Source organism: Quercus robur, chromosome 1 (assembly GCF_932294415.1).
Source record: "Quercus robur chromosome 1, dhQueRobu3.1, whole genome shotgun sequence".
In the NCBI taxonomy this organism is placed as follows: domain Eukaryota; kingdom Viridiplantae; phylum Streptophyta; class Magnoliopsida; order Fagales; family Fagaceae; genus Quercus; species Quercus robur.
In genome coordinates this window covers 37,306,165-37,323,869 of record NC_065534.1, presented here as the reverse complement: position 1 = coordinate 37,323,869, position 17,705 = coordinate 37,306,165, and the positions used below count along the sequence as shown (strand labels likewise).

General features: G+C 32.8%; 1 protein-coding gene across 1 annotated transcript; it reads right to left on the bottom strand.

Annotated features, from left to right (window-relative positions):
• Window positions 1-560: 560 nt before the first annotated feature.
• LOC126688817 (ABC transporter G family member 31-like) lies at window positions 561-12,138 on the bottom strand. Its single transcript, XM_050383685.1, has 24 exons — window positions 11,819-12,138; window positions 11,527-11,647; window positions 11,359-11,447; window positions 10,951-11,035; window positions 9,610-9,772; window positions 9,392-9,468; window positions 9,153-9,297; window positions 8,462-8,763; window positions 8,111-8,392; window positions 7,522-7,838; window positions 7,282-7,442; window positions 7,104-7,207; window positions 6,787-6,943; window positions 6,558-6,623; window positions 6,285-6,415; window positions 5,815-6,147; window positions 5,451-5,741; window positions 5,274-5,357; window positions 3,433-3,566; window positions 3,127-3,354; window positions 2,399-2,570; window positions 2,230-2,317; window positions 1,735-1,901; window positions 561-1,043 (listed from the first exon to the last, which is right to left on the bottom strand). The coding sequence occupies exons 1-24, from the start codon at window positions 12,136-12,138 to the stop codon at window positions 777-779; spliced, it is 4,284 nt and encodes a 1,427-aa protein (XP_050239642.1). The 3' UTR covers window positions 561-776.
• Window positions 12,139-17,705: the final 5,567 nt, after the last annotated feature.

Genomic DNA, 17,705 nt, shown 5'->3' with positions numbered 1-17,705 from the left:
TTTGAGAGCATGAAAATATTTCATGAGAAACGGATGAAATACCAAAATTCATCTAGTGACCAGAAGTAAAAAACTAGTGGAAAGATATCTTCATGTTGTAGAGCTCCTTCCACTTTGAATATACTCTCATTCCACTTATGTGACGTTTGGTATGGGATAATCTTCTAGAATTCCTAAGGATATTGAAACATTCTCATATTTAGTTGCAAATCACACGAGAGTTATATGCCTGGGAAATCTGAATTCCCACTAAAAAAATGAGAGTATCCACACTCTCTTAGAAAAGTTATATATATATATATATATATTTTTTTTTTTTTTTCTTTTTTTTATAAATTGACAATTTTACTAATTCCTCTCTACCCTTTAACCAATAGAAATAAAATTAAAATATAATAATGATTATAAAATGACCATTCAAATAATTATTTTTGTATTATACACGTCATCTAAAAAATGTGATATTATAATTTATTGAATATTCTATGATTTATAGTTTATATTTTTGTATCTTATAATTTATTTGGAGGGAAAAAAGGCTTGATACAAATCAAAGGATATTTTGGAAAAAATAAATAACACTTACAGATTCTAAGAAATAAATCAAATAAAAGCATCACATGTTCTCAAATTCTTATAAGATTCTAAATCAAATCAAATCAAATATAGAAACAGTTATATTCCCAAACTAAACACCACATTAGAGGGGTCATTATGCTCTTGAGAGAACCTCCAGCGAGTATATCTGGCCTCTTTCTCATTATTTGAAACTCCATTCATCTTTTCTGGAAGTTGAGGACTTTGACTGAGATAGCAAATACCATGTAGAAGACGAGACAAAAGCCAATAAGAACTGCTACTGAAACTCCTACCATCCCAGGACCATAGCCAAGGAAATAGTCCAAATATTCTTTCACAGTGCCCTCAAATCCATCTCCAACAATCTTGGTTTCCACATCACCAAGCTGAGAGCTGATAATACCTCGTAGAGTCCATGCAATTGGGCAGATGTAGTAGGCCCACAGCCACCATGGAGGGATACTCTGAAGTAATAAAACCAATGAAACTTTGAACAGAGTTGCAAACTTGAGAAAGAATAAGCAGATGGGCTTGAGCGCAAAACCTCAAAAACAAAAAATAAGGATCATTTGCTATGTTTTCTATCATCTACTTTATTTTAGTGGCAGTGGGGTTCATCCCTTCCCTTTTCAGTTTTTACTACTGGTGGGATTTCATGGCTAGTGGGAATTGCTTTTTATTTAAATCCAGTAGCTTTTTTGCTTGAGGGGACATTATACTATTGTTGTTTAGGACATGACTTTAACAGGAGGCTTATTCTTTTTTACTAAAGAAGTTCTATTTTATAACGTAATTTGTGTTTAATTAGTTTCATTAGTTACTGGAGTGCAAACCACATATTCTTGTCAAGTGCTAAATGCACAGATTTTCTCCATAACAAATTAAGTTTAAAAGTATAGCATCTCAATATATTGTACTTTAATGTTATATAGAGTTCCAGCTAGACATGGCCAATCATACTTTCAAAATTAAGATGAAGTGGAGTATGTTTGCTCATCTATGTGGTCATAATTAAACCACTTAGGAATTTAATCTTTATTGATTTTTGTTCCACTTGTGATCATTATTAGTTTCAAGTGAAGCTCCAACAGTTTATTGGCCCAATCCATGAATGAAGCAATACTTTGTTGCAAGATGTAAAATATATTTACTTACAGGTTTTGGGATGAGAAAACCGGAAAGTAGGTTCCATATTGAGAAAAATGCAGAAGAAATGACTGATCCTAGGTTTTGAGAAGGTGTAAGACCAACAACCATCATGCCGAAGAAGGTAAAGTACGTGAATGTCAAGAACATAAACAATAGATAGAGAAAAAATTTGCCTGCAATACCGGAGAAATGTCAAGTTAAGTAACTGAATTTGCATAAACTTCATGCACCAACAACATCAGAAAACAATATAATAAGCCAGGTGCCCTTTACTAGTGAAAACAAAGCCACCTATATTGCCTTGACAACAATTTTTGAAACCTTCAAATCAAAGGATTCGTTCTTATAAGAATCTCTTTAGACACAACAGTGAAGTTGGAATGTCCTTAGATGCAAAATTTTTAGGAATTTCGTAGGACTCATTCTTATATAAATCTTTTTAATGGACAACTAAAAGTAAAAGTAAAATCAGCACAGAAGAAAACAATGAAAGAATCTTACTGATTGTCCTTTCAAAATTAATCATGAAATATGTGATAATGCCAAATATTATTGTCTGCGCAACAACGTATGGAACCTCCACAAGACCCTGTTTATATTGCAATCAAGATATATATCAGAAATCACCACTTCAAAGAAGTGTCATTTGTCAAATATTAATGAACCTTACTTGGCTTCCTCCATAAGCAATTGGAGAGTACATTCCAGCTGCTTTCTCTCGATAGAATACCGTCCTCTCAATTGAAACAATTGGTTGCACTGAGGATGCATTGTTAACTCCAACAAATACACATGAAGCAAAAAGAGCTCCCATAACCATAAACAAATCTTGAGTTGTACTCCTAAACAAAATTATATATGTTTAATGATTTAATACCTTTTTCACAACATTGCAAGAATCAAAGAGAAATAGCCTAATCAAAATACAGGATTTTGTCGCCACAATACTTTGTCAAAAGAAGAGAAAAAAACAATAGGCGGTTGTTTGAATTTTTTTAAAAATAAAAAGGTGTTAATCACAATTCCCAAATAAGGTATATTCTATTTCAATATTTTTGGTCACATGATAAAGTTTCATATTCAAATGCAAGACTTCTGTTACCAAAAATTCTGAATATTTGCATATTCCAGCCTAACATTTTCCCTATTAAATTGTTAAGATACTCCAGAAATACAGAATTTAGCCTAAGAATATTATTCATGGTTTCTAACTAACTAATTCTATCAAGGCTGACTGATCAATAGATATCCTCTTGAAGCAATACCCATTTCACTTTTACTAAATGTTAGCGAAGAAAAAAAAAAGAAAAAACTAACCAGGAACAGGTGAATCATAGGCAAATACAGAGAAGCAAAATTAACTTGCACTATGAGACATGAGATAACAGAAAAATTTACCTTCTTAAACCAATATCCCAGAATATTGATCCAAGTAATATTGCACAGATTGCAGTAAAAAGTAACCTCATGGCATTGTATTCTGGACTTCTCCAGTATACAAGATTTTGTTTCCATAGGCAAGTCAGAAATTGGGTGAATAAGTCTTGTGAATATGTGGTAGAAAACTTCAACGGTTCTGAGCCAGCAGGTGGAATACTAAAATGCTTGATGGAAGCTTCCACATCGCTAGAACAAGGATGTAAAAATATCAGTTATGGATATTACGTTAAAATGCAAGTAAGCAACAACATAAATTAAGATTACCTATATTGCTTAGAATTCTGGTAAATGTTGGCAAAGTCTTCACCAATTCTATCTTCGGCAGCAGGAGTTGTCACCTCGAGCATCCAAGTTGCTGGATTGTAACCATTGGGAATTGGAGGGATTCCATTAATTCCCTGCATATAAAATGGATAACTGAGACAAACTTCGCTTAAGCTGTAAGTAAACAACACAGTTTTCTAATTTTATCAGCCTCATGGTTTATATTAAATCAAGGAGTTTCTTGAAAATCACCAAGTAATTTGACTAAAATTGGAAGGAGGAAATGTAGCAAAATAAGGACTATATTGAAACATAAACTTTCCAATGTCAAACACACCGGTAGTTTAACCAAAAAACTCAGAAAATAAGCTAATGGCATGACCCATTTTGGTACTAAAAGGTAATACCTAATACACAAGACTCTTGTTTCTATGGGGAAGAGGTCGTTGGTAAGCAGCCTTACCCCCAGATTTGGAGAGTCTAATTTCCATACTCAAACTGGTGACAAGTCGCTTGGATGGAGAGCACTTATCATCACACCAAAGTCTGACCTCTTTTGAGTGATTTCCAAAGATGTTGAATGAGCAAAGTACAATAAATCCCACATAATTTTTTGTTTACTCTTGTTGTTTCTTTATTAACTTATTACTTTAGATTAAGTAGGGGTATTCTTGTAGTCTTGCTGTATCACTCTAATATAAATATGTCAAATGTGATAGACTAGTTGATTAAGACCAAAACGTTTTTTTTGTGTGTGTGTGTGTGTGTGTTTTGTGGGGGGAACCTCCCATGAGATTCTATGATATGACAATCTCAAATGTTTCCTGAAACTCCCCCTTGAAGTTTTTGTAAATGAAAAGTTTAGTTTTTACTAATGAAATATATATATATATTTTTTAAAATGTTACCGTTAATTTATATTTACTTAAGTGGGGAGTGTCATTCATCCCCAAACCTCAAGAGATAAGGTTGTCATTTTGTTCAGAGTTTGTGTAAGAAGATTTTATAAAAATGGAATATTCCATTAGTAAAATATCAGTTTGAGAGGGCACAGACTTAACTTTTGCATTTATACAAGGACTTTAATTGTCTCATACTTCCTTTACACACTTTTCATACGTATCTTGTTTTAAATGTGGACATTCTTAAAAAATATAAATACCTAATGTGAAAGTATGAACAATGTGTATATAGAGCATTCGTGAGAGAGTGCGAAACAATAATTTTTCTTTATATAAACTTCAAGAGGGGAAGTACAATTTCGTAAAATCCCAAGGGAGGGTGGTGGTGCAATTCACCCCTTCTTTTACTCCCTTCTTGTCTTCATCTCTCTCTTACCCTAATTTTTCTGATTTTACAAGTCAATCCAGTCCAGTCCTAGAAGTGTGCTGACGTTATCGTTCATACGATGATGTTAAAACTGATGTCTACACCGACACGATCACCAAAATCCGGCGACCACATTATCTGAGTAGCTGGTCTTCCTTGATTTTGGTGATTTTTTCCAAATTTTTTGAAACCATCGGATGTAAGTTTTAATTTTTCAATGTTTTTTAAACATTGAAAAATTAAAAACACATCGACCACATTATTCAACATCGATTTTCCAATTTGGTTTCCTAGAGCTTTTCCAGTAGCTTTTGTCTACTAGGCTTCTCTTTGTAGGAGACAAATAGGCTTATATAAGGTGCAGGATGATGGTTGTTTGTTGTTTTGTTGAGGTTATGAATGGTTCAGCTATTGAGAACTCGAAATTTCGAATTAGTCAAATTTCTAATTACACAAGAGTGAACAGTATAAATCCAGAATTAGAAGTAAAGCACAGGACGATTAATTGTTACCTGAAAATAGTCTATCATTATCTGTGAGTGCACACCAAGCTTCCCTCCATATATAACTAGGCCCCCTCGTTTCATAAGAAGTAGCTATGCATTTAACCCAAAAGATTAAGACATATTCAAAGAAACTGACAAACACATCAAATATAGTTCTCAATTGACTGCAAAACAATAGTTAACCTCATCAAATGCTTCAAATATATCAATACTTGGTTGATGTATTGTGCAGACCACAGTTCTCCCCGTATCAACGGTATTACGAACAGTTCGCATAACAATGGCTGCTGCTCGTGCATCCAGTCCAGATGTAGGTTCATCCATAAAAATAATGGAAGGATTTGCTACAAGTTCCACTGCTATGGTTAAACGTTTTCTCTGCTCTGTCGATAGGCCACTACTACCAGGCAAGCCAACCAAAGCATTTCTTATAGTATCAAGCTCTACTAATTTCATCACTTCTTCAACAAACTCCTGCAATGCATTATAGTGATGTAATTAAACAGAAATATTCCAATAGGATACAAAATCTTATGCAGCAACTCACATGTCTTTTCTCTTTGCTAACTTCCTTTGGGAGACGAAGAGCAGAAGAAAACAAGAGAGACTCCTCTACTGTCACTTGAGGAGAATGTATATCATTTTGTTCAACATATCCTGATATTCTAGCGAAAGTGCTCTGCTCTTTTGAGTAACCGGATATCTTAATATCCCCCTCTATGTATCCACCAGTTTTCCGACCAGCAAGCACATCCATCAAAGTGGTCTTTCCAGCTCCGCTTGCCCCAACCAAGGCAGTAAGAACACCAGGTGAGAATACACCACTAATATTGGACAGGAGTTGCAACTTCTTCTCCGGAATACCTTCCCTTTGCATTTCCTGAGAAACTCAAAAAAAAAAAAAAAAAAAAAAAAAAAAAATTGGTTTACTTTGTTTAAAATAGAAGAAAGTGAACTCCCAATATATTTGGTGTACCAATAAGGTCAAGGAGATCAAAACCAACAGAGAAAACACACCTTCGGCATATCAACAAAATAATTGACATTATGGAAAGTCATTGTTAATGGTTGAAATGGAAGGATCATTCCCTTCTTTTTGCTGCCTTCTCTGGCAGATGTTTGATGTAATTCAGAACCCTTACCACCTACTGCATAAACAGGTAAACATATATAAGAGATATTTCTAAAATATATCTATGCTACAATCCATTATGAGGAGTAAAATCCAATAAAAGATGCTGTAAATTTATAAATGGAACATTATTGATAAAATTTATAAAAACAACCGACCACCATCTGTTGCCAAATTCTTTTCTGCAATATCATCTGGTATCACTGTCCTGGCTTTTGTAAGGGCTGAAATGGAAAAAAGATAAGAGAGATAACATTTACTAAAGATTAAACACATTCATACTAAAAGGAACACAGAAAATTTTTACTTAGATGGAATAACTTTAGTTAGCAAAAGGAATGGATAAGAACATTTAAAAAAAATTAATATAAATTCTTTCAAACATACGATTAAGGTAGGCCAAGGCAAAAGTCACTAAGTTGTTGAAAAGCACCGAATAAGCTAATAGTGCAGCAACTCCAATCCAATACCAATAATCATCAGTAGGTAAGCTATGTGATTTGAGAATGTTGTATCCAACAGTATCATTCCCAATTGCCGATCTCTGCAAAGAGTCAAGTTTCCAAAACCAGCAGACAACTTCAGAAGTCATCCATAACATAAAATCTTCAAGCGATATCCTCATTTTTCAGTCATGAATATATGACATTATATGAAGCATCAGAAAACCGGCAGAAGTGTGTCCCCAATCTCAAAGACCTTACCTCCATCCACCTTGTGGCGGTAAATTCATTGACAGAAATTGCACGTTGTGCATAGGATAGAGGTGACACCCAAAATGCCCAAATCCACCATGACTTAATCATTCCTGAAAGTAGAACAACCTAGTCACCAAAGATCACAAAATTTTCCTGTCATCAACAATTTTTTTATGAAACCTACCTTTTGGAATGACGAATCCACCCAACAAGAATAAAACAAGCAGTGCAGCAGATCCAAATACATTAGCAAGAACCATATCTCGTGCGATAGAGGCCATCAAACGGAAAAGACCCAATGCCATTTGGTGTATTGAAAAGAGTGAAAGCATAAAACGGAAAAACCTGAAACATTTAAGGGATGTAACTAGTACAGAAAATACAATCAGAAAAAACATCGTCTACTAAAGTAAATAGGAGATACCTTCCCGCACCAGGGGCAAAACCAACAGTGTAATATACAACACATGACCACACAATAGCTTCAGCAAGAGAGTAAGGTACACGCAGAATCCAGCTTGAGATATTCCATGCCCATGCAGCATGAAAATAATTATCTCTTTGCTTGTAGAAGACTGGGAGCCGAGATATCATAAGAGGTAGCTCAGAGAATCCATTGAACATTATATGCACCAGCCCATAAAATAGGCAAGAAAGATAAAGGGTGCCATATTGCTCATTTGTGGGGTGAATTCTTGTTCTTAAGTACATTGTGCATGTGATAAATCCAACAAAGGCAACCTTTAACATAAGTAACAGATAATATGAGATATATCAAAACTATATATGAGAAAATTTAACAATGAAAACTGAAATTACAACCTACAAGATACATACGTACTCTAAAAGTTTACAGTATATTCATCAAATGATTTATAGCTAACGGATAATAAGCATTTAGTTGTTTCAGAAGAAAGGCATGCGAATTATCCCTATGCTAATGGAATAGACGCACTACATGTGTACACAATTAATGACACATTTAAATACAGAAGTGACAAGGTGAATCATACCTGGCATGTCCTAAATATATATAGAAAACTATGTCTGGAGATTAACAGCAATTCTCGTTCGAAACAAGCTACTAAAAGCCCATATCTTGGTACAGCATATTTAGTTTTGGACAAAGCCGAAGAATCACTCTTAGATTCATCATATGGAACAGATAATGAGGACTGCAGCGACCTTCCAAATCTGGAATTTTTAAAGGCCTCTGCAATTTCTGGAACAGAAATGAAAACATATGGTTTTGAAGAATCGGCCCAGTACTGAGCTTGGTCCTTTCTAGAGGTCACCTGGCAATGAAACATGTCAGACAATCATTTAGGAAACATCAAACTATTTGATTGTCTTTAAGAAAGTACCTCTTGAAGAAAATCAGCTACCCCCTTACGAGGTGGTAGTCGAAAACCTAACGACTCAAAAAATTCTAACACTTCTGCTCGAGGGCCTTGATACACAATGTGTCCTTCTGATAATAGAACCAGATCATCAAACAGTTCAAATGTCTCAGGTGCAGGCTGAAGAAGAGCCATTAGTACAGTAGCCTCCATTTGGTGGACAAAATTCCTAATGCATTTTACAACTTGGAGTGTGGTAGAGCTATCGAGTCCAGTAGATATTTCATCCATAAATAGAGTCTTTCTTGGTCCAACAATCATTTCTCCTGAATAAAAACGAGACCAACCAACCACGTATTATTTATCATTTCAACTCTCATAATTCAGACACATGCAAATCACTCAACATAGCCTTCAGTATATCATATTGTGTTTTTTACAAATTGCTTTTTGATAAACAAGTACTTGAAAAATTTTAGATATTAGATTAGTAATGCAAATTTTCCGCCAAATTTAACATGACATTAAATGACTTGTTTGCACTTAATGGATAGCTTTCATTATTGTCATGCTTCATTCTCACAAGTTTGCAGACAGTATTTTGAGTCCAACTCCTTTTGAAGATTGGAAGCTTCCAGTATAAAAGTGATGTTAAGAACAGAGGTGTATTCTGTTACTACCAGAGAGAGAGAGAGAGAGAGAGAGAGAGAGAAACCTGTGGTAACCCTTTTTCTTTGGCCACCTGAGATGCCTCGGACCATATCACTACCAACCAATGTCTCCGAACATATTTCAAGACCAAGCAATTTCAAAATGTAATCTGTTGAAATACTGTGCTTTTTACCACCAACTGATGATGCCTGTGCAGTTAAAACATCAAATCAGGATAAAAAGCTAAACACATGAACAATTTATCCATAAACAAAAAGAATGAAGCGGATTTAAGATAACAACCTTCATAAATGCATCAATCTCAGGACTTGGCCTTATGTTCCTTTCCTTCTCTAAACGGACCAGATCTTTCATATAACCTATAGGTACTCTTAAAATATACCATAACTTAGATATTCGGTACATAATAAATGGTTGATTCATGATTTACACAGGGATTTTTTTGTAAATAAAATTAATTTTACACATAGATTGCAAATAATAAATAAAAGCGAACAAACCTGCAAACCCATCACTTGCACCTTGACATCTAGCAGCAAAATCCAAGGTTTCTCGTACAGTGAGCTCTGCAAGATGATTATCTGTTTGGCTGATGTATGCAGAAGTTCTTTGAACGTAAAATTCATCCATCTTATGGCCATTATATGTAATGCTACCAGTTTTCTGAAAACAAAATATCAATTTTTAGTATGGAAAGGTCCAGTTACTAGCATCAGACTGAATATTTTAATTAAATAAGACTATCCTTAATGCCTTTACTAGGGGTAGTAGTATTTTATACACACATGATAAGACTGTAAACTAATAAAACTTACCTTGAATTTCCTAGCTGAATTCAAAAAATAAAATAACAGAAAACAATTTATTGGAGAAGAAAGTTTTTTCAATATTCTTGAATAAAATTTCATACCTAGGGCACAGACAGGGCTCTTGCTCTTTCTTCTGTGGGATTTGGAAGAGATGATTGATAGACAGCCTTACTCCCTTTTTATGAAGTGTCTAATACTGCTAATGTTATTGGATAATTTAATTAAGTACAACATTTAGTTACAAAATTAGTTGTAATCTCCTTACTTAATAAAATAAATATTATTTTATATTTTGAAAATTTAACCGTTGAATAATATACGTCAAATTTTGTGTCAATCGGATATTATTTACTATATGATCTATAATCTTATATTTTATGCATAATTTTTAACTACAAAAACTTGCAATTTAAATAATTTATTGATGACATAGTTATTGATATTTTATTTTCTAGAAATTTTGTAAGCATGGAGAATTTAAGAAGAAGATGTAATCCAATGATGGATTTGTCAAAATTTACCATCAATAAAAAGATATTGAGTAAGGTTGTACTCTTAAGCTACAACAAATTTTGTAACTAAACTTTGTCCTTTAATTAATTGTTCAAATTCTACCAATTTCGTCCAACTCACTAACACGGGCTAAATAATTGAAATGACCAATTTATCGATTGAAGCCACAATTGGTTCTTAATCCAAAATCAATGGAGCAGAAAAGCCCCTATAACATCAAAAGCATAAAAATCTCGTCTTCTTTTTCTCCATTACAATTTACAACTCCAAACGAAGCCATTTCTTTTACCCATAAAATTTAAATAAATAAATAAAATAAAATAAAACCCTCATTCTTTCTCTTCTACCAAATAGCCCTCTAATAACCCATTGTAACCACATGTAGACAATATTGTACATTGTTCATGTAACACATTTGTTTACTCTACAAAGTATAGTGTATAGTGAATTTAAAAACATAATTTTTCTAATAGAATATTAATCTCTATAAGCATGAGGTATTCGTGGGCAAGTACTAACCTTTAAGTTGCCATCAAGTTTCCCCGCAAGGGCCAAAAGCAAGGTGGATTTGCCGGAACCTGGAGGTCCTAAGAGCAAAGTCATCCTACAATGTAGGACCAATCGGTTTGTTTGGTCAGTTCAAACAAAATACATGAAAATAATTAATTTTAAAAAATTAATAACTGTTCCTAGCTATATAATGGTTTTGAGTTTAAGCTATAATAAGATTTTTCTTCTTCTCCGTTGGAAACCAACTGATATGACACGCTAGTGATCAACAGAATCGGTTTACAATGAATTAACATAGGTGAAGCATTTAAAAGTGTGTCTTTGTTTAATTTTACATATTTAGGTTCATTGCAAAATGTACAGGTTCATATTTTGGCAATTTGTACACAAGATAACCATCATTATAGTAATAATTACCTTCCCGGTTTTACTTCGCCACTGACATTGTTCAAGATTGTTAAAGAATGTTTCTTTGGTCGAATTATCTTTAACTCGTTTAGGATTCGCTGCATTCAAATAAATAAAAATTATAAATCTGAAGCATAAAAATTAACTACAGAGAATTAATTAAGAATGATAATCAACCTCAATCACGTCACGAGTAGAATTTAACAGAGTAGGCAAAGCTCTTGAACCGGTATGAACATCAGCCACAATTTTCAAGTTCTCGTATCTCACTTCGATCTTCGGCATCACCAATCCAACTCTTTTCATATGATGAAAAAAATTACAGAATTAATATAATGGTTGAAAAGAAAACATATATACGATTTTCTTCGATCCAGATTTCTACTCTCCAAGATCTCAAATCTCAAATGCTACTTTTCAGAACCAAAAAAAAAAAAACTAACTGAAAGCACAGTGATTTCGTTCGTACTTATCGAGGCGTTCTTTAATGGCGGAAAGCAAACGATAGTTATCTTGTTCGTTTGTGGCGTAGGCATTTTTCACAACGAGCTCGCGTTTAAAGCGATCGAGTTTCCGTACATCGATCGGTTCATTTCCGCTAGAGCTCGAAGCTGATCGCTTCACGAACGCCATGTTCATCCGCTTCACCGACGGCAATCTCTCGATTGCCGCCCACCGTAGCTCCTCCTCATCCTCCGCCACCGAAGACGCATTCGATGCTCTCCTTAGCACCTCGCTCGGTTCTTCAATCTCCATCTCAAAGAACTCGCTCCCGTTCGATGCCGCCATTCTCACAGCCCCCCAATTTCTCTTTCTCTCTCTCTCTTTCTGTTAAGAGAGGACTTATTTGAAGTATGAATCAGAAACGGAATGCGGGTCTGTTTGAATTTGTTTTGAAGTCCCGCGAATTTTGAAGCAAGTCCAATACCGAAATTGCCCCAGATGCCTTATCAATGTGAAAGACTGTATTGTCGCAACAAATTCTGGACAAAAAAATAATTTCAATAAAATAAATTTAATAATGGGTCACAATTATAACCAAAAATAGGTTGTTGACTAAAGTCAAACTTTGTTTGTTTTGCTCGTTAATTTTCCGCCGTTGGAAACTTTGGCAGTTACTATTACACTGTTACAGGGTGTTTTTAGCCACCATTCCTTCGTCGGAGGTTTTTTTTAGAGGATTCTTTCCTCTGAAGTTTTGTTTTTTTTTTCGTGGGCAAAGCACATACAGAGCACAGACATATTCACTAATATATATATATATATATATATACACACACTTTTAAAAATATTATTAATACTTTAGTGAACCACTCAAAATTTTAATAAACTATTTGGCATAAAACTATCATGTAACAGTATAAATTTTATTATATTAAAATACAAAAATTATGATAGATGATCAAAATAATTAAAGTAGATTTTAAATTTTATTTAAATTCTTAAAATCTTTTAAAATAGAATTTTAGTTGGAGGAGAAGTTTATATATCTCAAAACTTAGTTAATAGACTTTTTCCTACTAAAAAAAATAGACTTTTTCTTCTAGAAAAACCACTAATAGAGCTTTTATTTTTGTGCTAAACCCACTAATAGAGTTTTACCTAAAGGGAAATATCTTGATTAAAGAGAAAATAAGCACTTGACAATTGATATAACCATAGCTTCTAAGTCTAACTTTTATTATAATATATATATATATATATATATCAATACTATTTATAAGAGGATTTCCCTTTTTAGATTGGACTTTTATGTGGTTTAGAAATACCACAAATTGACATAACTATAGTTTCTAAGTCCAACTTTTATTATACTATATATCTATACTATTTATAAGAGGATTTCTCTCTTTGGACTAGACTTTTATATGGTTTAAAAATACTCCTAAACCTTACTTAATGGGAAAAAAAGTTGAGGACAACCTAGTAAAAATATATTTCCAACTTCACTTAAAATGCTTACAAAATAGGACACTCTCCTACTAAACCTATGTCTTCAAAAAAAATTTATTCAAAAAAAAAAAAAAAAAAAAAAGGAAAATTATGACACTATACCAAAAAAAAAAAAAAAAAAAAAAAAAAAAAAAAAAAAACTCACTATAGGCTCAAAATGCACGTAATGAAGTTAGTAGTATATAATATAATGTGCAAACAATATTAAATTTTATCCTAACCATTTTTTTTATAAATAATGACATGTCAAATGTGCTCGAAGCCTCGAACATAATAAGGTAGATTGTATTTTAAGCTAAATGCATGAATTACAATAAAATGAGGGCTTTTTTTTTCCTCCTCTCTCTCTCTAGTTGAAGAGATATCATTCAAGTATGATGACTTTATGCAGTTCAAGAATTCAAGTCCATCAAGATGGATGGCAATAAGTTAGCCCATATCTTAGCTCATCAAGCAAAATTCATTAATGATTATATATTTTTTTTTTTTGAGAAGTACTTAGTTAATATAACGCACACACACGGGGAGCGGGAAGACCAGGTTCAATATTTAGCATGCTGTAGACACCTCGTTTTATACCTATTAATAACCTTTAATCCTTGTCCCTAATGATAAGCTTAACATACTTCAACCAAAGGTAATTAAAATATTCACAATAGTTCAAAGGTAATTACAACTCAAAAGTGCTTCAAATTGCTTTGAAAATGAAGCTGAAAATGACCTTTACTCACTGTTTTGACCATAACCTTTGATCTATAAAGAATATTTTATTGAGGTTTGTTTCATTAGAAAATAGACATCCTAGGATTTATTTTGAATACAAATTCTATGTAATTTGGATTTAAATTGAGTGAGTTATTGTTGTTTGAAGTTGGGCTAGCATTGTAGTCAAATTTAAGGTTCTGCTTGTGCATCTTTAAAACCATGCTTGTGCACCCACGACCCAATGTGCATAATGCATTCCAAAACCTGTTTTCTTCATTTTTAAGGCCCCAAAGCTTCAATCTTCTGGTTGGGCCGCCTCCTAGACCCTTAAGAACATTCAAAACCCTTCTTAAAGTCTCGAAAACCCTAGTTTACTCATATATATATATACTCACCTTATTTCTCTAATCCAGACCCTAGCTAAAGAGTGAGTTATTTTGTACCTCCATGCTTTCTAAAAACCCTACTTCTCTCTGCTAATCTGATAAACAACACCTTTGCACATTTTTCTAAGTCTAAAAAAACATTTTTCTAGCAAAAAAATTAAGGGAGAAACTTGTTTTTCAAAATGGTTTTCTAATTCTCTTTAAAATAATCTTATTCTTGAGTTGTGATTACCTAAACAATTGTGTTCTTCATTATCTTTTATTTGTCAACCTATTCTCTACGTTGTAGGTACTGAGGGGTCGGTTAAATAAGCTTCAAATTTGTGAATCTAAAATAAGGTGAGCATTCTTTCAATGGTTTATTCATTTGCTTAATAGAATCCATATCATTTTATTGTGATTCTTTTTATTCTTGTTCTTGACTTGTTTGATGTTTATGGTTCTTTAGATAATTTTTAATATGGCTATGAGTTAATTATAATCTATTCTTAGTGCTTTTATGGCTTTATTTAATTTTTATGATATATTAACATGTTCTTTGTTTTGATGCTAGTTTATTATTCACGTGTTTTATTTGGTTGTTTTTATATTTATTTGATGATGTTAATTTGACTATGATGTAGTTGTTTGTTTATTTTTATTGTTTCTTTTGTTCTTCTTTTTAATTAAAATTCACATGCTATATTTTTGGTTGATGTAATATGAAAATATGATTTTTTTTTTATACTTTGTATTAGGATGTGTACACATCATCAAGGATGCGTATGCAAGAGTTTCAACCCACATACATATGGTTGAGTATGTGTACGCACTCTAAACCCAGATTTGACAATTTTTTTTTTAATTTTTTTTTATGTGTTCTTTGATTCTGTTTAACCATAATTTAAGTTATTTAACTATGATTAATTGTTTTCCTTTTTATTTTAGTCCTTTTTGCCATGTTAGGTTTAATTTGTAATCTTTCCTGGCATGTATGATTTTGATTTTCTTTGCTCCTTTTTGATAATAATTTGTTTGATTGTGTTTTAATACGTTTCTTTTTATGCTGTGATGCAATCTTTTAACATGTTGTGTGTGTTATTTTAATTTAGTGCATGATGTATGTTTAGGTTAAGGATTAGGGCTTACTTAATAAATTTTTAATTAAATATGGCCTATCAATATAGAGGCCAGCCCACGAGCCCAGCTATCTTAGGTGTCTAACATCTTCCTAACCCTTATCCTAACTTTGGACCCAATATCTGGTGAATAAGATCTATGTAAACAATGGCCCAAAATGCCCAATTTGGTTCCTAGACCTATACTAGGTGGTGATTCCCAAATCTCCTCCTTCAATTCATTTGGCCAAGACGTATTTCCCTTAAGGCCATGAACCACGTGCGTAATTGTGGGCGCACTTGCAGGTTGCATAGCCCGCTTTCTGTTTCTTTGGGAGTCACCACCTTATTGATGTCGCGGAAGCCTGAAGAAAACATACACGATGCTTTCTTTAATAGAACAAAAACTAAATTGTTAGCCTAGTAAACCTTAAATCCACAAGGAGTCTTTTGAATTTACAAGGTGATAAATTGGAATCCATCAGGAAAAGATATTGACAAAACATCTTTACTTTATTAATAACTAGTCGCTAACCCGTGCGATGCACGGGAAAACTATTAGAACCTAAACTATTAGAACCACATAGTAGTAATATATAAATCTCTTAAAACCTAAACCTAAACCTAAACCTAAACCTAAACATAAGGACTAAATATATAAACAAACTAACCTTACAAAAGCTAAACTTTATAAGCTAAAATCTATACCGTGAGTTGTAGATCTTGAATGCTATACCATGCGTTTAGGGCTTCCTACATCTGGAGAGAGAGAGAGTTTGCAGAAACTAAAGAAAATCTCTCTATAGCTTAAGAAACACAATATACTAAAATCAAAGAGATAAAATTTTCAGAAGACAAAATATTATAGATAATTTAAAAGAATTTTTGTTTAATTCTTGAACACCGCAACTCCATAAAATTCATACTAATAATAATATTTTATGATAGCGCAGTTAGAATTTTGGTTTAATTCTTGAACACTGAATTGGAAATTGATTATATGGGTATTCAATGGTGAACAAAGTACTATGTATTAATTAATATATAAACAAAACTAACCATACAAAAGCTGAACTTTATAAGCTAAAATCTATACCGTGCATTGTAGATCTTGAATGCTTTAGGGCTTCCTACGTTTGGAGAGAGAGAGTTTGCAGAAACCGTGGCTTTATATTTCTTAAGTTGAGAGAGGGGTAAGGTTGCTAGGGTTTTGTAGATCTTGAATGCTTTAGGGCTTCCTACGTCTGGAGAAAGAGAGAGTTTGCAGAAAGCGTGGTTTTATATTTCTTAACTTGAGAGAGGGGTAAGGTTACTAGGGTTTTGAGGAGTTATAATCTTTTTTTTTTTTTTTAAATATTGTGCTGACGTGGAAAATTGTGGTGCCAGCAAAGGTTTCGGTTTTATATTTAAAAGAATTTTTGTTTAATTCTTGAACACCGCAACTCCATAAAATTCATACTAATAATAATATTTTATGATAGCGCAGTTAGAATTTTGGTTTAATTCTTGAACACTGAATTGGAAATTAATTATATGAGTATTCAATGGTGAACAAAGTACTATGTATTAATTAATATATAAACAAAACTAACCTTACAAAAGCTGAACTTTATAAGCTAAAATCTATACCGTGCATTGTAGATCTTGAATGCTTTAGGGCTTCCTACGTTTGGAGAGAGAGAGTTTGCAGAAACCGTGGCTTTATATTTCTTAACTTGAGAGAGGGGTAAGGTTGCTAGGGTTTTGTAGATCTTGAATGCTTTAGGGCTTCCTACGTCTGGAGAAAGAGAGAGTTTACAGAAACCGTGGTTTTATATTTCTTAACTTGAGAGAGGGGTAAGGTTGCTAGGGTTTTGAGGTGTTATAATTTTTTATTTTTTTTTATTTTTTAAATATTGTGCTGACGAGGAAAATTGTGGTGCCAGCAAAGGTTTCGGTTTTATATATATATATATATATATATATATAGATTAACTCTGAAAAACGTTTACAGACTTAGGAGCCTATTTAAGGGTTTCATAAAACTTGACAGACAATAAAATATATTCTAAAATAAGTCATAATTAATATCTAACCATAACAGTAACCAAATTTGACCTAAAAAGCATTAAAATCACCTAAAAACAAGGAAATAAATGCCCTAAACCTAAAATAATGAAAATTATATAAAAATAACAAAAATAAAAATTACATAAATTAATTTGAAGATTTTTTC